We start from the raw sequence: 26,116 nt of genomic DNA, 5'->3' as shown, positions 1-26,116 counted from the left end.
AGTATGATGAATATATTGATGATTAATAAATGATTTTATGATGTACAAGTTTTATTTACTGTCCCTTAAAATAAATATAGGGTAGATATTAGATACATAAAGGTATAAAAGCAAAAATAATCATTTTTTAATAAAAACAGAGAACTATATCATTTGTCCTATGTTTAACTGTCCTTTACAGAGAGAAAGAACATTATGATTAGTCCTTCAATATATTACGTGTCCTATATTTAACTGTCTTATACAAAGAGAAAGAACATTATAACTAGTCCTGCAATATATTACTTGTCCTATACAAAGAGAAAGAACATCACAATATTATTCCTGCAATATATTACTTGTCCTCTGAAGTAATCATACATAAAGGTTAAAGAATGAGATTTAAAATACTGTTTGTTCCTTATATTCATGGTTTCCTGCAACTTTAACCTTGTTTCCTTATATTCATGGTTTCCTGTAACTTCAACCTTGTTTCCTTATATTCATGGTTTCCTGCAACTTTAACCTTGTTTCCTTATATTCATGGTTTCCTGCAACTTTAACCTTGTTTCCTTATATTCATGGTTTCCTGCAACTTTAACCTTGTTTCCTTATATTCNGAGTTAAATTGGGGTGGGGGTTTGCTACAGGAGACCTGTCATGCATGAGGTTTTCAAATATTCAGAAAAAAACATGTTTTTAAAATGATTTCTTTGAAAATGTTTTCGTATGTATTTGACGTATATTGTAGTTTTAGTATGGAAGAAGGAAAAAAATCAACTTTATAATTCATAAGATAGTAAAATGTTTCAAAAGAGAGTTAAATATCTCATGAGAGAGTTAGATATTTCATCAAAGAGTTAAATATCTCATCAGAGAGTTAAATATCTAATTAGAGAGTTAAATATTTTATCAGTGAGTTAAATATTTCATCAGAGAGTTTAATATTTCATCAGAGAGTCAAATATTTTATCAGAGAGTTTAATATTTCATTAGAGAGTTAAATATCTCATGAGAGAGTTAGATATTTCATCAGAGAGTTAAATATTTCATCAGAGAGTTAAATATTTTATCAGAGAGTTAAGTATTTCATCAGAGAGTTAAATATTTCATCAGAGAGTTAAATATTTGATCAGAGAGCTAGATATTTCATCAGAGAGTTAAATATTTAATCAGAGAGTTAAATATTTCATCAGAGAGTTAAATATTTCATCAGAGAGTTAACTATTTAATCAGAGAGTTAACTATCTCATCAGAGAGTTAAATATCTCATCAGAGAATTAAATATCTCATCAGAGAGTTAAATATCTCGTCAGAGAGTTAAACATTTAATCAGGGAGTTAAATATTTCATTAGAGAGTTAAATATCTCATCAAAAAGTCAAATATCTCATCAGAGAGTTAAATATTTCATCAGAGAGTTAAATATTTTATCAGAGAGTTAAATATCTAATCAGAAAATTAAATATTTTATCAGAGAGTTAAAATTTCAATAGAGAGTTAAATATTTTAATAGAGAGTTAAATGTTTCAATAGAGAGTTAAATGTTTAAATAGAGAGTTAAATATTTCAATAGAGAATTAAATGTTTCAAAAGAGAGTTAAATATTTTAATAGAGAGATAAATGTTTCAATAGAGAGTTAAATATTTCAATAGAGAGTTAAATGTTTCAATAGAGAGTTAAATATTTTAAAAGAGAGTTAAATGTTTCAATAGAAATTTAAATATTTCAACAGAGAGTTAAATATTTCAATTATGAGTTAAATGTTACACTAAAGAGTTAAATATTTCAATAGAGAATTAAATGTTTCAGTAGAGAGTTAAATATTTCAATAGCGAGTTGAATGTTTCAATAGAGAGTTAAATATTTTAATAGAGATTATAATGATTGAATAGAGAGTTAAATATTTAAATAGAGAATCAAATATTTTAATTAAGAGTTAAATGTTTCAATAGAGAGTTAAATATTTCAATAGAGAGTTAAATATTTCAATAGAGAGTTAAATATTTCAATAGAGAATTAAATATTTCAAAAGAGAGTTAAATATTTTAATAGAGAGATAAATGTTTCAATAGAGAGTTAAATATTTCAATAGAGAATTAAATGTTTCAATAGAGAGTTAAATATTTCAATAGAGAGTTGAATGTTTCAATAGAGAGTTAAATATTTTATTAGAGATTATAATGATTGAATAGAGAAATAAATATTTAGATAGAGAGTTAAATATTTCAATAGAGAATTAAATGTTTCAATAGAGAGTTAAATATTTTTATAGAGAGTTAAATGTTTCAATAGAGAGTTAAATATTTCAACAGAGAGTTAGATATTTCAAAAGAGAATTAAATTTTTTATCAGAGAGTTAAATATTTCAATAGAAAGTTTAATATTTCAATTATGAGTTAAATGTTGCACTAAAGAGTTAAATATTTCAATAGAGAATTAAATGTTCCAATAGAGAGTTAAATATTTCAATAGAGAATTGAATGTTTCAATAGAGAGTTAAATATTTTAATAGAGATTATAATGAATGAATAGAGAGTTAAATATTTCAATAGAGAGTTAAATGTTTTAATAGAGAGCTAAATGTTTCAATAGAGTTAAATGTTTCAATGGAGAGTTAAATGTTTCAATAGAAATTTTAATATTTCGATAGAGAGATAAATGTTTCAATAGAGAGGTAAATTTTTTAATAGAGATTATAATGATTGAATAGAGATGTAAATGTTTCAATAGAAAGTTAAATTTTTAATAGAGAGTTAAATGTTTCAATAGAGAGTTAAATATTGTAATAGAGAGTTAAATGTTTCAATAGAGAGTTAAATGTTTCAATAGAGAGTTAAATGTTTCAATAGAGAGTTAAATGTTTCAAAAGAGAGTTAAATATTTCAATAGAGAGTTAAATGTTTAAATAGAGCGTTAAATGTTTCAATAGAGAGTTAAATATTTTAATAGAGACTTAAATATTTTTAATAGAGAGTTAAATATTTCAATAGAGAGTTAAATATTTCAATAGAGAGTTAAATATTTCAATGGAGATTTAAATATTTCAATAGAGAGTTAAATATTTTAATAGAGAGTTGAATGTTTCAATAGAGAGTTAAATATTTAAATAGAGAGTTAAATATTTCAATACAGAGTTAAATGTTTCAATAGAGAGTTAAATATTTCAATAGAGAGTTGAATGTTTCAATAGAGAGTCGAATATTTCAATAGAGAGTTAAATGTTTCAATAGAGAGTTAAATATTTCAATAGAGAGTTAAATCTTTCAATAGAGAGTTAAATATTTCAATAGAGAGTTAAATATTTCAATAGAGAGTTAAATTTTTCAATAGAGAGTTAAATATTTCAATGGAGATTTAAATATTTCAATAGAGAGTTAAATATTCCAATAGTGAGTTAAATGTTTCAATAGAGAGTTAAATATTTCAAAAGAGAGTTAAATATTTCAATAGAGAGTTAAATATTTCAATAGAGAGTTAAATATTTCAATGGAGATTTAAATATTTCAATAGAGAGTTAAATATTCCAATAGTGAGTTAAATGTTGCAATAGAGAGTTAAATATTTTAATAGAGAGTTAAATATTTTAATAGATAGTTAAATGTTTCAATAGAGAGTTAAATGTTTCAATAGAGAGTTAAATGTTTCAATAGAGAGTAAATAATTTCAATAGAGAGTTAAATATTTCAATAGAGAGTTAAATATTTCAATGGAGATTTAAATTTTTCAATAGAGAGTTAAATATTCCAATAGAGAGTTAAATGTTTCAATAGAGAGTTAAATGTTTCAATAGAGAGTTAAATATTTTAAAAGAGAGTTACATGTTTCAATAGAGAGTTAAATATTTCAATAGAGAGTTAAATATTTCAATAGAGAGATAATTATTTCAATAGAGAGTTAAATATTTCAATAGAGAGTTAAATATTTCAATACAGAGTTTACTTTAATCCCTGCATCCTTGCAGTCTGATGTAGCAGACCTTTGTTATGGATTAGGGAAACCTTTCTGGAGTAGGGTATTTACTGCAAACATTCTGGAGTAGGGTATTTACTACAAACATTCTGGAGTAGGGTATTTACTACAAACATTCTGGAGTAGGGTATTTATTACAAACATTCTGGAGTAGGGTATTTACTACAAACATTCTGGAGTAGGGTATTTACTACAAACATTCTAGAGTAGGGTATTTACTACAAACATTCAAGTTGGACGTGATAAAATATTCTCCATAATTTTATATTCAGTAATTGAAGATTAAGAATTCAAAAATTCTACTTTTAATCAAAAAAGAGAATGGGGTCTAAATCCGGGTATTAATAAACTAAGACCCGCGCATTAAAATAAATTAAACCCTGATTTCAATGGTCCAGTCCAGGCGCTTAAGATGTTAATTGTTATATGTAGAATTTCTTTGTAATAAAAATAATATAGTATCAAACCATGAACAAATAAGCGAATTAAACATTCAGATCCAAAATAGTGATTTGGATATAGAAATATTTAAATCAGTTTAATAATATAGCTTGAGAACCCAGCGTTGCCCAGTGTACTCATAGATACTACAGCCGTTTACCAGCGCTTGGTCGTAAATTACGATTTTGCTATTTTTCCCTATAAAAGTTAACCCACTAGAATTAGAATCTCAAAATATCAAGAAAGTTTAGGACATTCCCGTGGTTCTCCCGAGTTCCTCCAATCAAAGTTGATAAGCCAAAAATTATTATGAAGGTGCACTTTCCTCTAGTACATGTATAGATTACATTAGGTGCTTACCGTGTTGAAAATAAACATTTTTTGTAATCTATAGACACATTACTCCAGTCCCCTCATATTTGACATATTTTATTTCGTTGAATGTTAAATTAAAAAATGGAGGGTTGGGAGGGGGGGGGGAGTATAAAACTCATGAAACCTTCAACATTATTCAATATTTGAAAGAAGAGTGTTAAGTAAAGATGTAGAAAAGTAGATTTAGGGAGAGTTTCTTTTCTTCGAACCATCTTGAAAAAAATTTTACATTATTGTATTTAATAGAATTGCGTCTTTTATTTTGATTATGTGAAAAACGTGTTAATCGAAAAAATAAAAAGAACATCCGTAAGTTATTGTTAATGTGCTTTTACTTGTTAATCAGTCTGTTCTTTAATTTTATTATTTTGCTTTGCAACGAACAACTCAATCCATTTGTGCTTGCCAAGTCTTGGACAACAGACAGAGGCTTAAAGGGACTGTAAGCGTAAGATCAAGCGCCAGATTTACAACGGTACCCTAGAAATCTTTACCTGTATCTTTTTTCTGTCGTATGAAATGCGCAAGTTATTTTTGTAGAACAGTACAGTTGAAAATAATAATTATAATAAACATTGGTATCTAAATAATACAGCTTTGGTTCTGTTACCATATCAACATCGTTGCATGGAGCACGTGGATTTAACTGTTCTGTCAATATATCAGAAAGCGGTGGCTTTCGATCACAATTTGAACCACTATACATAATATTTTTGCCTTTTTTCTTAAATACTTTTTGTCGGCATATACATTTTGAATGAAAAAGTATAATATAAACAAATCCGTAAGTTTAAAGATTGTTGAATTATAGACCAAAACAGGTTTGATTTCAAATAAATGAAACCGAATATATTTAAACATTTTCAGTTAAAAATATGATTTTATTACTAGTTTTAATTTTACAAATTAGGAATACATCATACTTATTTTAATTAGAGTTTTTGAAAAAAGTTTTACTTTATTAGAATTATAAAAGTTGCAAACCGAAAAAGAAAGTTTAGTTGTGCCTGAAAATATGAATTTACAATTGTGCTATTATCGATTGACTATATAGATGTATAGATATGTCAAACTATATAGTCTAGTACGCACCTGGTAGATTTGTATAGAGTGACTATACAGATGTATAGATATGTTAAACTATATAGTCTAGTGTGCACCTAGTAGATTTGTATAGATTGACTATACAGATGTATAGATATGTTAAACTATATAGTCTAGTACGCACCTGGTAGATTTGTATAGATTGACTATACAGATGTATAGAAATGTCAAACTATAGGTCAAGTAGTCTAGTATGCACCTGGTAGATTTGTATAGATTGACTATATAGATGTATAGATATGTCAAACTATAGGTCAAGTAGTCTAGTACGCACCTGGTAGATTTGTATAGATTGACTATACAGATTTATAGATATGTCAAACTATAGGTCAAGTAGTCTAGTACGCACCTGGTAGATTTGTATAGATTGACTATACAGATGTATAGATATGTTAAACTTTAGGCCAAGTAGTCTAGTGCGAACCTGGTAGATTTGTATAGATTGACTATACAGATGTATAGATATGTCAAACTATAGGTCAAGTAGTCTAGTACGCACCTGGTAGATTTGTATAGATTGACTATACAGATGTATAGATATGTCAAACTATAGGTCAAGGAGTCTAAGTTTAAACCCATAAAGATTTGGAGGTCTGAATCTATATATAGGCGCCCCCTTTGAAAAAAAAGAGTAAAGGTATTGGGTTGAAATGTTAATAGTCCGAATTTTTTAAGGTCAGCTTATTGAAAAAAAAATAGACCGCCAACTTTAATAGTTTGGGGTTTAATGGGAGTTGAAAAAGAATGCCAAAAAAAGTCGAAAATGGTGATGATAATTTTTTGTTGTTTTATACCAGCCAACCTGTCAAGGCTTCAAAATCAAAAGTTTACGCCATCATGTTGCAAAATTAAAGGGATTATAAAATTTAAGTTTGAGCCACAAACTTAGTCACTTTGCCATATTGTGCAGTCCTCGTCGTTGAAAACTTTGTTGATAATTGATTAAATCCGAAAATATGGATAATTAATTCATTAATTTATCAATTTATGTAAAACGTAATATTTAAGAATTCATCTTTACTAAAAATTTCTCCACAATGAACCATTGTTAGTTGAATATAATGCTTCAAAGCTTTGATAAATAACAACATTTTATTAAAGGGATTGTACACTTAACCTTAAGTGACTCTGCATGAGCGGACTGTCCGATTTACAACGGTTCTTTTAAAAGCTTTGTCTGTACGAATGCACGAGCAAATAATAATCTTTTCTTTTTGAAAGTTGATTATTTTCAATAGTGGATTCTCTATAAATCTACTTGAGCACTTCTGCTACTGAAACAATATAAAAGAAATTGTAAGAATTAAACACTTTTCAATGTAGAAGGAGAACTAAATCTTTCATATCAAGTATTAGATATGTGCTAGGTTTAAAGTTTTTGGACAGACATTTTCCCTTTATAGAGAAGGCGAGAACCTTCGAGATACAGAGAACATTTCAGTCCAAAAATTTTTAGGGCACGTCGTGCCAAAATAATAGTGTTATAGGTAATTTTATGAAACCTTTGTTCTTGTCTTATTTCAATGGCTGTTTCTAGATCAAAAAAGCTTAGAAACAAAGCAGAAGTCAAAATATAAAGTTGAGTCAAATTTGATTTTTATTTCGATTGAAAAAAATGTGTTGAAAATATCCTAATTTTTTGTCGAGAAAATCCAGGCACCAATCAAAACTTTATAGTTAAACAATACAGCACGATGATTACCGTATAGCACGTTCATTATAAAATTCACGATAAAGGGAGTAATGATATAAAGTACACTATAGTTTCATACCTTGGGACAAATTTCACCAAAACAGCAGTTAAAGCATTAACTATGATAATTCCTTGATTAATGCTAAATGTAAATTAAGACCTACAATTCGCCATAATAACAAAACAGATAGAACAATATATGTCGTCTTTTCAAGATTTAGGGGTTTCTCGTTCACAATAACTCAGAGGCAGAAGCTCAAAGGAGTTCCGCGCAGGCAGCATTGAATTACAAGACAGAGAGAGACCATTCGCTGCTGGCGCGGAACTCCTTTGGGCTTCTGCCTTAGGGTTATTGTGAACGAAAACCCCCTAAATCTTGAAAAGACGACATCTAGCGCAGCCAAATCTGTGTTGCTATGATCAAAACTATATACAATTTGTAAATTCCGTAGATTTTATGTTCTCATTCTATATACAATTACAATACGAAAATTCGAAATGATATATAAGTTGAAAAAAAACTCAGCAGGAGTGGTTGAACGAGCAGTTGAAACTTAGTCTTTTAACCGCTGTTTTGTTTTAAATATGAAACCCAGCGCTTGAGTGAAGAAAAAACCTATAATAAAAGAAATAAAACTAGCGATTGAAGGAAAAAATATCTTTAAAAAATGTGATTTGAATAGTAGGAAAATAGTAGGAAAAAGGTTGAAAAAGGTTGGAACCCAGCGGTTGAAGGAAAACAAATTTTAAAAATTTTATACCATCGATTGAACGAAAAAAGTGAAAACCAAAATTTTTTTTTTAAAATATGAACCCCAGCGAATGAAAGAAGAAAAAGTTTCACAAAAAGAGACTACGTAGAGTCTAGGCTACACTCAATCGCGTGTTCAACCACTCCCGGTGAGTTTTTTTCTCCAAAGTATATATTATTTCTCTATACTCTTGCATTAAGTTTGTATTTTGACGATTAAAAAACGTTGGTTTAAAATCTGTTTTAATTTAAGAGAAGTAAATTAATATAATCGAATATACATATAAAAAATAATAATTAACAATTCACACCGAATTTTAGATGTAATTCATTTAAATAGTTCTTCCCAGTTCCCTCAAATCATTAAACAAAGTTAAATTTCATCTGTTTATTTTTTAGTAAATTTTATTATTTTGTCGGAGTTCTTCATAAGATTGCTGACAAACTTTTCAAGTGATCCTTTATATATAGGTTGCATATCTAATTCACAATGGTACCCTTTATTGACGATCAGAAAGGATACTGTGACCCTCCATTTGAAAATAATTTATAGATTTTTTAAAACGAACTCATGCATTCTGATTCTTTCTTAATTAGACAATTTTTCGAAGAGTACGGTTGTGAATCAAGAATTAGAAATTAAAGCAACATATACGAATATGATGTAACGTTAATGTGAAGGGAGAACCTAGGCTTGGTAACAAGTGAACAATCAGGTTTAGTTTTCAATCTTAAATATTATTTAAAAACAATTCTACAGCAAAACTAGATAAAAGAACATTTTTACCTTGACAAAAATACAGATAATACGCAATTTTAAATCAGACAAAAATAATTAGGCCTCATAAATAACACAGATTTGAAATAAACAAAAGAAATTTCGTTTAATATGTTTAGTCAGTTATACCTAAATTTGATTTTGATAAGAATATGATTTAACCTGAACCATATTATAAACTACAGTGAGACCCACAAAACTGTGAAATAGAAAGACGACTGTGAGAATCAAGTCACGACATTAAATAATCTTGTTAGCATGAAAACCAGCAACTAATGTAAAAACAAACCCATTTCACTTAAAAAGTTGATTTTCAAGTTACTTAATTTTGTTTTGCTACTAACTACATCAAATACACATAAGATTGCTTAACTGTCATCTTCTTATTCCCCAGTTTTAAAATACTAAATTCACGAAACCTGGGTTTCTACTTTATGACAAAAGTTATTTGCTTTTCTGAACCACAAAACATATTTGAGCTTTGAGGCTTAATAATTCATTTTATAAACATCTAAACCAAATGTAAAACTGAAACATAATATTTTAATTGTTCTACAATTATAAAATTAAGGTTTCCAATTTAAAATATGATATTATAAAGAATTTAAGAATCGATAGAAAATGAATAATCAAAGTAAATTTTCTTTTTAAGATCCTGATTTAGAACAAATTATAATCTCTTTAAACCAATTCAATGAAGTGTACAACAGGAACCAGCCTAGAAGGAAATCATGAAGTATAAGTTTGCCCAAAATTTAATTATTATTGTAAAACATATTTAAACACTAAACAAAACAAAAAAACACTTTAAATTAAAATACCGAACCAAGTTCTAGGCATCCAGAGTAACATCAGTTTATATACAGATTAAAAAAGGCTAATAGGGACAGTACAGCAAATAAAGTATCTAGAGAGAATAATGTCAAACATTTCTCTTTAAAAAAAAACACCCTAAAGTGCATTCCGAAAATGATCAGTCCTTTTTTGTTCTTTCGTTTAAAATTCGATTTGTACTTCATGACCTCTAGTTTGTTCCTGGAGGGGTGTATATGTGATGATGAATCGATCACTAGCTTAGGACAATATTAGAAATATTCATAATTCACTATCAATTTATTAAAATCGAATACAATAAAGGAATTAAGTCTTTGCCACAAACAATATATCTTTGGAACCCAATGTTTTAGATCTTTCATACTGTTTTAGATATTTCAAACTGTGCATTATTTCTGCCAGATCAAATACTTGTTTACACCATCAGGTTGCAAAGATATAGAGATTAGACAATTTCATTTTGTGCCACAGGCTCAATTGCTTCGTGTCAAATTGTTGAACATTTCTCAGTAGACGTAATTTCAAGTGACCTTCCATTTACAAAGTGAAATGTCCGATTCACAAAGATGTCTTTAAAAGCTAGCTTTGCCTGATCCAGAATAAAATAATTCTCTTTAAAATATAATTTTTAATTGTGGTTTCTCTATTAAGAGACTTGTAGATTTCTTGCAATTTTTAGGTATTCCATCTTGTGAATTAGGTATTCCATCTTGTGAATTAGGTATTCCATCTTGTGAATTAGGTATTCCATCTTGTGAATTATGCATTCCATCTTGTGAATCAGGTATTCCATCTTGTGAATCAGGTATTCCATCTTGTGAATCAGGTATTCCATTTTTATCTTTAAATGGATGGAAACTTGAAATGGCACGACAGTCTCGTTTAGTGTTTCGGGGGAATTGAATTATGTTAAAAAGAATTATACAATTTTATGACTAAAATCTAATATTTTGTAATCAGTGAAAGAAGTCAAAAGCATTCATGTTAAATGCTTTGAACCCCTTCAACCCTTGATTCTGACTGGTATTATTGCTTTTTGCAACTTTTTAAATTTTGTATTAATACCATGAATGTTAATTGTTGATATGTTTTAAAGATATTTTTACCTCTTGCATTAGTGAGGAATTCTCCTCAAAAATAAATTGCACTGAATAAGTTTCAAAGTTATAGAAATACAAGTTAAAAAAAATGATAAAAAAGTTTAGAACTGATGCATACATATGCCTTATCATAATTCTCCAATCTCCATATCTTCAGGAGGAGATGAAGGGGGAAGCAAGACTGAAATATCTGAGATAAACAATGGAACAATAATTAGAAGAACTGAGAGTGGAAACTATATGTATATCTGCAAGGAACAGTGTATATTAAAAAATTGATTTCCTAATTTTCCGAACAGAAAATAAACCCTTAATCATTAGTCAAAATATTTTTTTAACCTCATTTCTAACGAGGAACGGTCAATGTTCCTCGTTATGAAGCTAACAATAATGTTCTTTCCCGTGTATGTTTATGTGAAAGCATTGCACACTGTTAATTGTAGCAGTTTCCAATAAGAGATAACACACACTGTGTTTGTAGTTTTCCCCAGTCATATTTCACAAAAGTATGCTATCCTTTAATCTATAATATAGGTTTTTTCTCTTGAGCTGTTGCTTTGTCAACTTTGTCAATACTTTAATATAAATTTCCCAGCAATCCAAACATGAAAAAACTAAAAGAAAATGTATCTGTAAAATTCTAGATTTCAACCTTATCAATTTATAATTGTATGTAGTATGTACACGATAACATCGCAAAAAACGTTTTGTGCTAAATCCATATTAACAATCTTGTAAAATGTAGTAACCTCGATACTTAAATAAATATCTAGATCTTAAAAAAAATTAGTTAAAAGATTGAATTTAAAAGTTGAGTTAAATTATATTTCTTAAACTAAAAAATATAAACTAAAATTATAAACTGCAGTTCATCCCGTCAAATTTTGTATGAGTGAATCTATATTGCACCCTGCCTAATCTGATACAAGTACTGTAAATTTTTAGTTATTCTCGCCTTTTGTATGATTCAATCACTGTGAATCTGCGGCTTACCCCGCCATAATCTGATATAGTTAAAGCACTGTGAAGGGAGCGAGGTTGAATGATACAAAGGATATGAAGATATTTGTAAATCCTGAAACCTACTTGAACAACAAACATCTCCTCCTCAACAATGATTTGTACATCCTAGAGAGAGAAAATAAAATTCATCGTATCTCCAAATTTCAAGTAACATTTTTTTAATCTAGAAAAACGACAATATCTTCTATTTATCAGATAAGGTTTTCAAGAGTACCGTTTAAGGGTCACTTAAAATCACAATTACAGTCCCTTTAACACTAAAAATAAGTGTCCTCGTTAAAAAAAAGAATACTACTTAAGATTTTGAAACTTAAAAACTCCTTGGACATCTCTTTTTTTCATTCATTTCTTATATTCAGTCAGTTGTTGATGATGTAGTTTTCAAGAAGGAGTTGCAACTTATCCACGGAAAGAACATGTCGAGGTATTTTATTACTGTTACCTTAATCCAGTGCAAAAACTTAGGCTAATGTGTTTTGTTTTGATCATGTTACTATATTGTAGTTAATGTTACTATATTGTAGTTCACAGCAAAGGACGTTACATTTTTAATATTGCATTTTTTAAAGGTCTGTTTTAGGGATATGATGGGATTAAAGCTTAGGATTGGTTATCTACCTGCATCGACATATTTACAGTAAACATTCTTTTTAAATACTTCGTCGTCGAACTAAGAAAAATATACTTAGCTCTGCACAATCAAATGTACCGTGCTCTCTGTATAATTTTATCAACTTGTTTCCCTCTCATCATTATTTTATACTTTCAACTTTTTTAATTTTTTATCTTTTTTTAATAGTTTATATTGCGACTGGATTAGAACAGTATACGGGGCATTGCAAATCTTTTACGAATTTGAATTTGATGAAAAGGATTTGAAATTTTCATTAAAAAATTATTATGCATTTTTTAGAAAAAGTTGAAAATATTAAAATTTACGTGGTAAATTATCTTCTCTAAATTTGAAGGATGAAACCATCGAGAAAGGAAACGAAGAGGTAAAGCTTACCTCAGATGTACACAACCGACCTCTCTATTAATTATTTTATAGAGTGGTCGGTTGTGTACATTACGATATGTTTACATATCTTAGAGTCATCGTATTTCTGGAGATTGTAAAATGCATTTCTAGGCTTTTAGGGCGCTTCGCGCCCATCTTCTATTTAAATTGTGAACATGTTCTTTTTGTTTACATTTTAAAACAAAGAAGTAAAAATTTTACGGATTTAAAAAAAAATTACATTTTTTAGTTTTTATCATTCATAAACCTTCCCTATGGTCGCGTGATGTCCCGCAAAAAATTTGGGCCCGATCGGTTCAGCCGTTTTGACGTTTATTGGACACAAACAAACAGACAGACACCCAAACAGACAGACAAGCCAAACTTATATATAGATGAAATTCCCCCTAGAAACACGATCACTCTATACAAGGGTACAGTGTTAGTTACGTAAACATATCGTAATGTACACAACCGACCACTCTATATTAATTAATTAATCTGAGGTATGCTTTACCTTTACCTTCTCTATGGGTGAAACGCATAATTTATAAAAGAACTGGCAGAAAGAAGAAACTTGTATTTGTGTAAAACAATAAATAAAACTAACAATGGATGAGACTGAAGAGACGGCTCTATAAGAAACAAGATCCATCATGTTTTAAGATTTTCAGGTCGTCATTATAAAGTCCCATAAACTATGGATTACCAGGTTTAAAGGGACTGTAAGCGTAATTTCAATTGATCCTCTTCACGCTAAGATGGGAATGCTTATTCACAACAGTGTCCATAAATCCTTTGTCTTCAATCAAGTTTGAATTATATCAATATTTATAATTTTTAAAACTGATTATCTTCAATTGTGGGTTTCCAAAGAAGAGTTATCAGAATTAAATACTTTTAAGTCTTAAAACTACGCTAGCAGTCCCTTTAATTAATAGTTTGCTTTCTGTTAAGGTATTCAGGAACCAGGTTCACTGGTTCTCTGGGAGAAATATTTGAGAACCTGCGCACACGACTAAATTTTACCTACGACGCAGTTCTATCAGTTGATGGATTTTATGGTAGCAGGGTAAATACATTTAGCTTTTAGAAACCAGTCTTGGTAAATAATAATTGAAAGGAATTTTTCTTACAAAACCAATCTTCTTAATCCTCATATCTTTACAACTTGATGGTTTACGTCATTGGGTTGCAATAGATCTAGGGATACGAGTTTGTGGCAACCCTTTAGATAAATTGTCACTTTCTTTTTTCTTTTTTTATACACATTACAAACCACTCTAGGAAATCTTGTTTTATACACATTACAAACCACTCTAGGAAATCTTGTTTTATACACATTACAAACCACTCTAGGAAATCTTGTTTTATACACATTACAATCCATCCTAGGAAATCTTGCTTTATACACATTACAAACCACTCTAGGAAATCTTGTTTTATACACATTACAAACCACCCTAGGAAATCTTGTTCTAAGCACATTACAAACCATCCTAGGAAATCTTGTTTAATACACATTACAAACCACTCTAGGAAATCTTGTTCTAAACACATTACAAACCATCCTAGGAAATCTTGTTTAATACATATTACAATTACAAACCATCCTAGGAAATCTTGTTCTATACACATTACAAACCACCCTAGGGTATATTGTTTTATACACATTACAAACCACCTCAGGGTATCTTGTTTTATACACATTACAAACTACCCAAGGGTATCTTGTTTTATACACATTACAAACCACCCTAGGGTATATTGTTTTATACACATTACAAACCACCCTAGGTATCTTGTTTTATACACATTACAAACCACCCTAAGAAATCTTGTTCTATACACATTACAAACCACCCTAGGAAATCTTGTTTTATACACATTACAAACCACTCTAGGAAATCAACTTTTTATTTCATTTAATTGTTTTTTTGAATTCATGCAAAATCTTTACTCTGACAGAAGATATAGGCCTGAACCAAGCCATATCAATGAGTTGTTTATAAAAGATTTGAGTAAAAAATCACAAAAAATACACCTAAAATCTTACTTTTTTGTTGCGCTTATGGTCCAAAATCTTAAATTCAACTCAGTTTAATTTAAGTGTCTTTTATATGATCTATATAATTATCTGTTCTTAATTTGTTTAGTGAAGAATATATTTTAGCACCTTTTTCCCCTGAAATGTTATAATTAAAATCTCGACTATTGGCTATAAAAGGAAACTGGAGAAGAAAAAGACATCTGGGGATTGGATTGAAGTTAGCACTTAGCTGACATAAAAATACCTAATTAGTCCTAATTAATTTATATAGTACTTAAAGGGATTGTAAAGGGGGAATAGAATGATGGTACCAGAGAATCTCAGGCGTTGAACGTTACATATAAGACATCTATCTGATTTTCCTCCTGTCTCGAGAAGTTGATATAACACTGTGTAAAATTTATACGAAAATTCATACATATATAATTTTGTTTAAAAGTTGTATTATTAAACAGATTATATTTACCAAATACACAACCAATCTGAAAACGGCGATATCCCACAGGAGCCTGAGAATCTCAGGTTTGCGCCTATTATAATTTATGTTTTTTATTTTGCATTTTAATAGGTAACATAATTACACATAGTCCGTATAGTCCGTATTACGTCACTAGAACTTCAGCCATTGGCATTGTATTGTTGTCACGTGATACAGACGGAACTCACATGACCAGTCTTAAATGTATGAGAGTATTGAGTTTTCTAGCTTTAAAAACATCTTTGGGTTGTTAAAATAATAACAAATTGTAGTTAAAAAAGGTAGAGATAAATACAACCGAATTTAATCTAATAAGATAATCGAATAAAATCAATTGATAGTATCAAAGATAGAACACAATAAAAAACTTAACTTTAATTGATTAGGTTAAGGAGGGAGTAAGAATTGGTGGAAGAAAATCCCACTACAATGGTTTAATAGGTTAAATACAGGGTGTCCCAGTAAACATGAGAGTTGAGAGACAACAAATTGTCCTGACAAAAAATAATCTTTTAAAAATGTTCTTAAATATAATGAATACCTAGCAAAGTCATTTTTATCTCTGATAATATTGGAAATACACAGGAGACTGAAATAATTTTGGAAATGTCAAGGATATAAGCGCTGCGTATTTCGTAAAAAAGTATTTAAACTTTTCAATATAGGTTCGCAAATAAATGTCTTACTTTACTTATCAAGAAATTATCATGTTTTATGGGACACCCTGTACTTCATAAATTAATTAATGATTTACTTTAAATTATTTACAAGGTCAAACTTTCAGTAAACAATTAAAGAGCTTTTCATTAAAAACTGATTACAGACTTTATGTTTTTTATCAGTCCAATGAATATGAACCCAAGCAATTGTGCAGTGCACACAGACATATTTCACTCAATAAGTTGTAAAACTATTTGTTTAATTACGATACAAAATACACATAAGCTTGCTTAAAGTTGTCTTCCTATCAATAATTTTATGAGACCCACTGTATCTTTATCAAGGAATGATTGAGCGTGAAGAAATAGATATTGCCCTTACTGACATAGCTCTGACAGCAGATAGGAATCAGGTTAGAAGAGATCCTAAAATTCAGACGCTTCATGCCACTCTTGTTTGCTCAGCTACCCTAGGTTCAAATCAATCCTGTTTCTTAACTAGGTTGCTTCATTTGGAGGTACCATGCTTCTACAGCCAACAGTTCTTATTGTAGCAAAGCCAGGTAAACTTGGTTGAAGCTGATTCAAACATAGGTTTTAGTGAACATTCACTTAGTTTTTACACAGTACACATCCTGCTGTCAAATATCTCTAAGGTTTTATTATTATTGTGCCATGTTACTCTCATAACTTTAGTAACTTGTTTACACAATTGGATTTGCAACATGTTTACAAATATTCATATTATCAAATTAGAATTTCTATTTGGTTGTACAGGGGTGTCTCAGACTGTCTCTTAGTACAGTCAAGTGTTTTTTAAACTTTAAATGCTACAGTCGCGATACAAGGTTTGGTCCTTTGGAAATATTTCACAGATAATTTTAATGTGAAAGAAAATTAAAATTGGATTAGAATTGAGCTTCGGGCCCATGGTCTCAACTACTCTTTTTTTTAAAGACACCCTGTATTTTGATATGCAGCATAAATTTATAAAAATAGAAAAATGTTTGAAAATTTTAATTATTTCATGTTTTTTTTTTTAAACCGTGTATTAAAATGACTTTACATTTGACTCTTCATTGAAACAGGTGAAACAGGTTCCCTCAAATTAATTGTTAAAACAGAACTGCTGAAGATTTTTCTATAATAAAACTGATGCACTGAAAAACAATCATTTTTTCTCAGAAGATTACTTCTACACTTTACAGTCTCTTTAATGTTTGTATTAAATTACATATTAATGTTTGTATTAAATTACATATTAATGTTTGTATTAAATTACATATTAATGTTTGTTCTAGGAACGGATTATCAGATTGATGCATATTTTATTCCATTAAAAACGGTATATCCAAATTCCAACTGAAAACTCTATTTTTAATCTTAAAGTTGAAGTTCTAATAAAGTTTCCCAAAGAATACTTTATTATTCATAAATAGAGACCTCATCTAGGACTGGGCATCGTTAACAGGAATGATCTTTCCTTTAAGGAAATAAATGGAATTCACAAGAATGATGTTATCGTTCATTAAAACAAACAAACCCATAAAAATATTGGAACTTTCTATAAATTAACGAGCGCTTCGATTTGGGATGGGATGGGATTTGGGATGGGATGCGATTTGCGATGGTAATATTGGGAAAAGGATTCCCCTATAGACCCTCGTCAATTAACATAGAACTAAAAAATGTCTAGCTCTATCCTCAACTCTCATCAACTATATCTACTTTTTATTCTATTCTTAACTTTTTCTCTTTCCTTTAATGGCTTTCACCCCCTTCCACTCAGCTGAACTAACTGTGCATTAGACAAGAAATAAAAGAAAAGAAAAAAATTTACCCCAATGCAACCAAACCCAGGAGAGGGAGGAATGGTTTGTATGAATTGTTAATAAAATGTAGATCTAAAGATGAAATAATATAAAATCCTACTTTACCACTTTCTTCATGATTTCCTCANTTAATTATCATCAGATCCCTAATATAGGCTGGCAAGATCTATATGGTATACTCCGGAGTGAGCACTGTTATAGTTTTAATTATCATCAGATCCCTAATATAGGCTGGCAAGATCTATATGGTATACTCCGGAGTGAGCACTGTTATAGTTTTAATTATCATCAGATCCCTAATATAGGCTGGCAAGATCTATATGGTATACTCCGGAGTGAGCACTGTTATAGTTTTAATTATCATCAGATCCCTAATATAGGCTGGCAAGATCTATATGGTATACTCCGGAGTGAGCACTGTTATAGTTTTAATTATCATCAGATCCCTAATATAGGCTGGCAAGATCTATATGGTATACTCCGGAGTGAGCACTGTTATAGTTTTAATTATCATCAGATCCCTAATATAGGCTGGCAAGATCTATATGGTATACTCCGGAGTGAGCACTGTTATAGTTTTAATTATCATCAGATCCCTAATATAGGCTGGCAAGATCTATATGGTATACTCCGGAGTGAGCACTGTTATAGTTTTAATTATCATCAGATCCCTAATATAGGCTGGCAAGATCTATATGGTACACTCCAGAGTGAGCACTGCTATAGTTTTAATTATCATCAGATGCCTAATTCTAACTAGCTTCTGAATCCAGGTACAGTAACAGCTGGAGGATTTGTATTCTAACCTTTGTACTGTTGGGATTCTATGTTGTTCAAATCTACAATGGAGAATTAACTTCATTTCTCACAAGGAAATGTTTACATCAGCATACAACATACAACATCTCATGTTCATCTTGTTCTTGTAATTTTTCAATGTAAATCAGATTAAGTCACACCAAACATTCACTGATGATTTAAATCTAAAAGGCATTTTAGTCAATCAAACTATATTTTAATGTCTAAAAATGTGTTAGAAACATCTGTAGCATTCCACTGTATGGGTGTTTCTAACTTATATAATGTATATATTTTAAACCACCCAAGGCCGAATTTAAAGAATTTGATCCGCGGCTTAAATTTAAGCCACTGCTCAAATATGGTTGGTTCCACTTAAATTTGTATTAAATTTTTCAAGATTTAAGCCGGCGCTCAATTGAAACCGGTTTTTGGGGGATTTGAGACGTGGCTTAGCTTCATTAAATTCGGACACTGGATTGCTAGGGTGTCTGATCTTATTAAAGAATTATTTAGGCTTAATTACATATTCAATAAGATTAATCCACAATTAAACATAATAAAACATATATTAATACCTACCCTTTAGATAGGTTGTCTAACCCTGTATAGTGCAGAGTAACCAAGTATTATCTGTTAGTTTTGTGTTGATACATACCTGAAATAAAATAAATGAATTCCTTATGATGTAAATGTTTGCAGTAAAGAACCAACCCCACCTATACAGAGAATTGAAGATATTTTAACAGGTCAATCATAAATTCTAAATGCAATTGGTTGTTTCCAGTTTAGATTCAGATTTTTCCATGATTGAAAAACATGTAGATATTTAAACCCAAACAATTGCACAAGTTTAAAAGCAAGGTCCTTGCCATAAAATATATCATTTGTAGTAAGTCGACTAAATTAAGCCACTTCTCTTCAACTTGACCCTGCATATAAGTTTTTCAACACAGTCAAATTAGCCTCAAAATTTGATTTCGGAATTTGATGAAACCCCCAAGAATGTTCTTAGCTTGAATTATAATTTTTAGGTAAAGTAGGTACACATTTATAGAAAGAAATTAGTTTCCATTAATTAATTGATTGATTGATTATACTTGAAGAAGAGAAGGAAATGAAGCTTGCTCTGCCTAAGGGAACTAGTCTAGTCACTCTTCTGCAGTTCTCAGATCAGGCATTTATTCACTAATTAACCTCAAAATTTGATTTCGGAATTTGATGAAACCCCCAAGAATGTTCTTAGCTTGAATTATAATTTTATATAATAGTAGGTACACATTTATAGAAAGAAATTAATTTCCATTAATTAATTGATTGATTGATTATACTTGAAGAAGAGAAGGAAATGAAGCTTGCTCTACCTAAGGGAACTAGTCTAGTCACTCTTCTGCAGTTCTCAGATCAGGCATTTATTCACTAATTAATGCATTTATCCTTCCTTTCTTACTTCCTTTCTTACTTCCTTTTTCATTTTCTGCCAAGTAAATGGTCTTTTCTGGTTTTCCTGCTTTCTACTGGGGTTCCGTGGCCTCTCCTGGCCTCCCTGTTGTTTCTTCTAAGTTCTGGTCTCTTGTGATTTCCCCTCATTTCTTCTGGTTCCATTGGTTTCACTTTTTCCATGGGTCTTATAGTTTCCATCATTTTTAGGTTTGTCATAGTTTTCCTGTTCTTCCTGTTTCATGGTTTTTGTTGGTTTCCTTGGTTCAGTTTTTTTTTACAGTTTCCTCAAGTGAGGGGAGGAAGGCCAGCCACAACAATTTCTTGTCCAAGCCACATTCTGCTCATTTAATATATATTTTTATAATATTGGAAGCAGGGGTGGACATAAGGATTCTATATTTTTATTTTTTATTTGGCGTGCAAAGTGCGCCGAATTTTTTTTACCCCCCCCTAGNCTCCCCTCCTATAGTGCCTGCTTGATCTTCTTTGGTTCCCCTGCATTCTTACTTTTTAAAAATTAATAATAAAAGTTTGTTTTCCTTGACTCGTTTAGTTTCTCTGGGGTTTCCCTTCAGTATTTCTTGGTTCTTTAAAGTAGTTTTATGTATAGTGTTCAAATGTAAAAGAATTAGCTCAGGAAAATAAATTTTACTTTTATTGTATTTCTTCAGCCTGCAGCCTGACACATTAAAGCAAAATATAACAAGTTGAATGCATTTGTTCCACACTTTTTCTGAACATTTAACATACAAATTAAAAATAAGCGGTATTTACTTTAATTTTATCTTTATTACATTTTCAAAAACCTCTGAAAAGCTGAGGCTGGATAACCAAAAGTATGAATGTTCAATTAATGTCAAACACTATTTTTTAATGAAACAGAGTGTCCAATTATTGTAAGTAAACATTCATTATTTTAATTAAGAGTTTATTCCATTAGTGGACAGAAAATTCTGTAAGTTATAAAGACTTACTGAATGAATAAATGAATCTTCAGGGAATATTTAAGCAGCTGTGGGAGGAGAAGGTATCTTTTCCCATTTCTGAATCTAATTTTGGACTTAGGACTAGTCACTAGAGTTCAAAGTTATGCTTTCAAAGTTTTATTAGAATAATGTTTAGAACCAATATTAAAATTATGTTGAGATGATTGGCCAAAAAGCTTTTAAATTTTATTTTTAAATGGATTCCTTGATTTTTTGTACTCTATTTACAAATTTCTTTGTCATTATTGAGAAAAAGAAGTCAAGAAATTGATTTTTGCCACAAACTCAAATTCTCAAATTTCAAATTAAGATATTTTGATTTAACCAAAAAATACGTAGGAATTAAAACATCAAAGATTGTGGTAAAAACTCAGTTAATTCTATTTTTAGCAATTTTCTAAACATCAAGCTTTATTTTTTTCTGTGAGGTGGTAAACCAGGAGTTTGGACTTATCAGTGTAAGCGTACAAGATGATTTCTGGTTAACAGTACTCCAGGTTTACATATTTTTTAACTTTTTGGTAACTTGTAAATATATTTTGGTTATTAAAGATTAATTACCAGTTCTAAGTCTAATCTTTGTGATGGATTAAAATTAGTCTGCACCATGAAATTTTGGACCTAAATGACCCCTTCATTCTGGTTTAACTTGGTATATATAAATTGGAATCTTTATGGAAAAAGATTTTCTAAAATTAATGTTACATGAAAATATAAGACAGCTATTTTATTTTTAGAAAAAGTATGTGATTGCAAACTTTGGAAATGATGCTCTTGATTTCATAAGTATGGGCATTATTAATATACAAGGTTGTAATGCAAGGAAAGTTATTTCAGAGGTGTACAAATCTGCAGTGTACTGTCTCTGGGCGGTAATGTAAACACAAAACGGGTGTCGAAGCCTTACATGGGATCTATCTTTCACATAAAAAAATCAATTAAATATTGTGGTCATAAGAAACTATTATATGAATTATCAAAATTATCAAAATTTAATGCTTTTAACCTCCTAGGATACTTAACAAACACTGATGCATTGTTTACAATTCCGCCCAGAGAGAACTGGTTTCAATATGTACGCAGAGTATATCACCTCTGAAATAACTTTCCTTGCATTAAATCCTTGAACAAAGGTAGCTTTCAGTTCAGATAGCTAAGAACCAACATCTTTCTAAAAAGTTGGTCCATTCTGTTATTTTAACTAGCTGTTAACAAACTATTTGAACAAAGTCTAATTGTTCCCAGCTCTATTTTTAAATACTAGATTAAAATAAAATCTTTAGACAGACATCCCTGTGAGGCAGAGAGGGTTCCTAAGGATTTGATATTTCCAATTCAGATTGGACTTTTCCTTCAGAAGAATGTGAAGTTCCTTAATCTATTCCAGTTAGTATTATCATTTTATCATGTTTTTATCTTTTATATATTTCCTACAGTGAGAACCAGACAAGTGTAAAATAGGAAGATATTATTAAAACAATAATTAAGTGTAATTAATGTTATTTTCAGGAAGAAATCAATATAGACACCCTGTCTCACTGGACACCCCAAAATTTTCATTGATGAGACTACAAGCTTTTTAACCAAAATCTCACATTTTCATTGGAGCCCCAATGCTTTTCATAAGAAATCCCACATTTTCATTTGAGACCCCACATTTTTATGATTTATTTTCATTGGAGACCCAAAGTTTTAGATTGAAGACCCCAAATTTTTATTGGAGAACCCAAACTTTTATTTTAAATCCCCAATTTTTATTGGAGACCCCAGAAAACATTGGTGTTATCTGACAAAGAAGGGGTCTCAATTTACTCAAATCAAAAGTTATTTCCTTTAAACATCAAAAAATATTTAAATTTTAGAATGCCATTGTACAAAAGATAAATCATAATTTAATTAGATTATCTCCTTAATTCTAGTTGTGAATAGAAGATAATTGGAAAAATTATTAATTCTTTTAAAAAATCCAATTATTAGAGTAGAGGTTATCAAATAAAAATGTAAATCAATTTATGAATTATATCATATTTTGAATTTCTTCAGGAAATATTAAATGTTTTTTAGTCAAATGATTTACTCACAATGGAATAATACACTACTGCATAAATATATTACATTTTACAATTTTTTTTCAATAAAGTACAAGTATACAAGGGACAAAGCAAAGTTCCATTGAAGAATGGAAGTTTTAAAAATCAACTGGAAACTTTGTTTAAAAATTAAAATAAGTTTCAGCGCATTAATTGAATTGAACCTATATTCCTTCAAAAAAAGTTAATATTTGTATGAGATTCAATGAAAAAACCCTTACTGCAACCGCCTCAGATTTATCATTGAATAACTCAGGGGATTCTATTTGCTGAGAGTAAATGATTAATATAAAGTCATTATTGACAATAAATGAATGGCAGTAACGTAACAGATCTGTTAACTTTAATTAAATAAACCATCAAGAAGATCGAAAAAATATCAAAATTTTTTAGAGCATTATTTTGGAATAGTAATAAAAAATTTAATTTTGACATTTTCAGATATGAGCTGCAGCAAATGCATGAAACAGGAGTAGTGGATACTATTATAAAAAATAATGACAGGTTGAATACGAAAAAAAAATTTTAGACTAAAAAGTTATAGTTTTTTAGATATTTATATTTGAAAAATAATTAGTAAACAAAAAAATTCAAAATATGTCTTTTAGAATACATTTTTTTTAGGAAACAAGATATATTTATGATAAAATTTAATGATGGACAATTTATCTTGTTTATATAATAGATACATATTATGTAAGTATGTATGTATGTATGCATATTATAGGAAAAGAGAATCTCGAACATGTGGACTCATTGCTGAACTAACACTCAACTTCAAGGTTTCTATATTAGAGCTTTTAATTTGTCTTTAATAGTTTTGATGATGTTGCAACAGCGCTTTCTAAGTTAATTTAATTTTGGTATTTATAAGTTTTTGTTTTTCAAATATTTAGACAAAAAGTATTATAAATCATGAATGTACTCAGAATTTTAAAAAGTCAATATTTAAATTCAATACTTAATATTTCTTCTTCTTTCAAAATGTGTTTTCAGTTTTTGATTTCATCCCTATATTAAGTTATTTTGGGCATTTGTATTGTTTTCAGAATTATGTCTAGATTACTGTTGAATCAGTGTGATGAAAGATTAGCAAAAATTTAACAATTATCTTCATTGTCTCTGCAGAATAAATCCTGAAGTTACACTTGAAACAAAATCAAATGTTCTGCTAGAATTATGGTTTCCAACGCAAGTTGATTTTACTTACGTGCAATTGCAAGCCCTTGCGCGCAAGTAAATTTAATTCCGTGCAATTCAGTCATACTTGAGCACAATAAATGCAACAAAAATTGGCCTAATTGCTTGCAACGGAATTCCAATTAGAAACCCTAGCTAGAATACACAATATTTTAAAGACATGCCACTTTATTAATGAAAGGGCACTTGAGATTACTTAAACACTCCTTTTAATGTTTTCTTAGCTTTTTATACTTTTCCTTTATTTGTTTAGAATACAGTGTTTCTGTTTGTGTGTATGGTGTTAGGGGCTGGAGCAAGTATTGTCGTCTTCATTCTTGAATTATTATACAAGAACATCTATTGTCAGTCTAAAAAGTAAAATAAAGAGTTTCAAAGTATTTTTTGCTTTATTAAGTGCATTTAATAATTTTTTTTAACACAGTATTAAAATTTGATAAGATGAATAAAATGAACAGGCTAATTAAATATAAAAAGATCTAATTTTTCCTACATTTTATGCATGCTTATAATTGTGAACACCATTGGGAACCATACAACTTTGGAAATAGGAAGATTACAGTGAAGCTGTTTTATGTGTAACTAACGTTGTCATTGGGAAAATTTTTTTACCTGTAATAATATATATAATTTACCTGTAAAATATATCTAAATTTACCTGTAAAAATATATATATATATATAATTTACTTGTAATAACATATATAATTTACCTGTAATAATACATATAATTTATCTGTAATAATACATATAATTTACCTGTAGCTTAAAAATCAATTTAAAAAGTGAAATTGGTTTGTGTACACTGAACGTACATGTTCACAATTACATAATTGACATTCATTAGACTATCTTAAATCCTTGAGCCTAAAATAGTTGTCTCACTGTTCTAGAGTTGATAGGGCCCCTTTTGTTAATCTACAGATTAAAATATAGTTTTGAACATCTTTCATATATATTTAATATTTAATCAATCTCATTCATCCTGATTTAACAATAGAAAAGATTTTCAAGAAGAAAAATTTGAATTATTTTTTCCATTTTATATTCTTTCTTTTCAATCAACATCTTCTAGGAATTTGACTATTCTCTCAATAAAACTTTAACAATTTACTAAACTTCTATTCCCAATTCTCATCCAACCTTTTTTTTTCCCTCACTCATTTTGCATTAAATATGAAGATATATGATTGTTTTCAAGTGAACATCTTGTTTTGAATGTTTATTTCCTTAAAAATATAAATTTTAAAAGGGAGTGTAACCCTAATTTGAAGGTGCCCTCCATCCAAAAAGTGCCAAGTCTGACTCACAAATGTTCCCTTAACCATATTCCTGTTGGGGGGAATGATAGTTTTACNGGCTTTTATATTAACTGTATGTATGTATGTCTTTTCCTGTAACAAACTAAATCTTCATTTTGACCCACTTTCAGTTGTCAGATTTTGATAATTTTTAGCTTTCTGGAAAGCGTATGGCATAAGGAAATGGATTTCACAAGTTTTGCACAGATTTTTTCTGCAAATTATTTTTC

General features: G+C 29.4%; 2 protein-coding genes across 2 annotated transcripts; both read left to right on the top strand.

Moving 5' to 3' along the window:
• Positions 1 to 9,025: 9,025 nt before the first annotated feature.
• On the top strand, positions 9,026 to 18,176 carry LOC111712700 (uncharacterized). Its single transcript, XM_023487390.1, has 13 exons — positions 9,026 to 9,031; positions 9,746 to 9,818; positions 10,122 to 10,171; positions 10,888 to 10,950; positions 11,185 to 11,282; positions 12,057 to 12,197; positions 12,410 to 12,474; positions 12,631 to 12,687; positions 14,008 to 14,122; positions 15,965 to 16,019; positions 16,583 to 16,650; positions 16,740 to 16,800; positions 17,539 to 18,176. Exons 5-13 carry the CDS (start codon positions 11,268 to 11,270, stop codon positions 17,601 to 17,603), a joined length of 642 nt encoding a protein of 213 aa, XP_023343158.1. The 5' UTR covers positions 9,026 to 9,031; positions 9,746 to 9,818; positions 10,122 to 10,171; positions 10,888 to 10,950; positions 11,185 to 11,267; the 3' UTR covers positions 17,604 to 18,176.
• Positions 18,177 to 18,215: 39 nt separating this feature from the next.
• Positions 18,216 to 24,966, top strand: LOC111712702 (uncharacterized). Its single transcript, XM_023487392.1, has 10 exons — positions 18,216 to 18,941; positions 19,570 to 19,616; positions 20,205 to 20,275; positions 21,308 to 21,337; positions 21,725 to 21,793; positions 22,034 to 22,082; positions 22,580 to 22,682; positions 23,828 to 23,890; positions 24,114 to 24,168; positions 24,840 to 24,966. Exons 3-10 carry the CDS (start codon positions 20,216 to 20,218, stop codon positions 24,945 to 24,947), a joined length of 537 nt encoding a protein of 178 aa, XP_023343160.1. The 5' UTR covers positions 18,216 to 18,941; positions 19,570 to 19,616; positions 20,205 to 20,215; the 3' UTR covers positions 24,948 to 24,966.
• Positions 24,967 to 26,116: the final 1,150 nt, after the last annotated feature.

This window comes from Eurytemora carolleeae, unplaced genomic scaffold (genome assembly GCF_000591075.1).
Source record: "Eurytemora carolleeae unplaced genomic scaffold, Eaff_2.0 scaffold1315, whole genome shotgun sequence".
Lineage (NCBI taxonomy): Eukaryota > Metazoa > Arthropoda > Copepoda > Calanoida > Temoridae > Eurytemora > Eurytemora carolleeae.
This window is presented reverse-complemented; position numbering and strand designations above follow the sequence as displayed.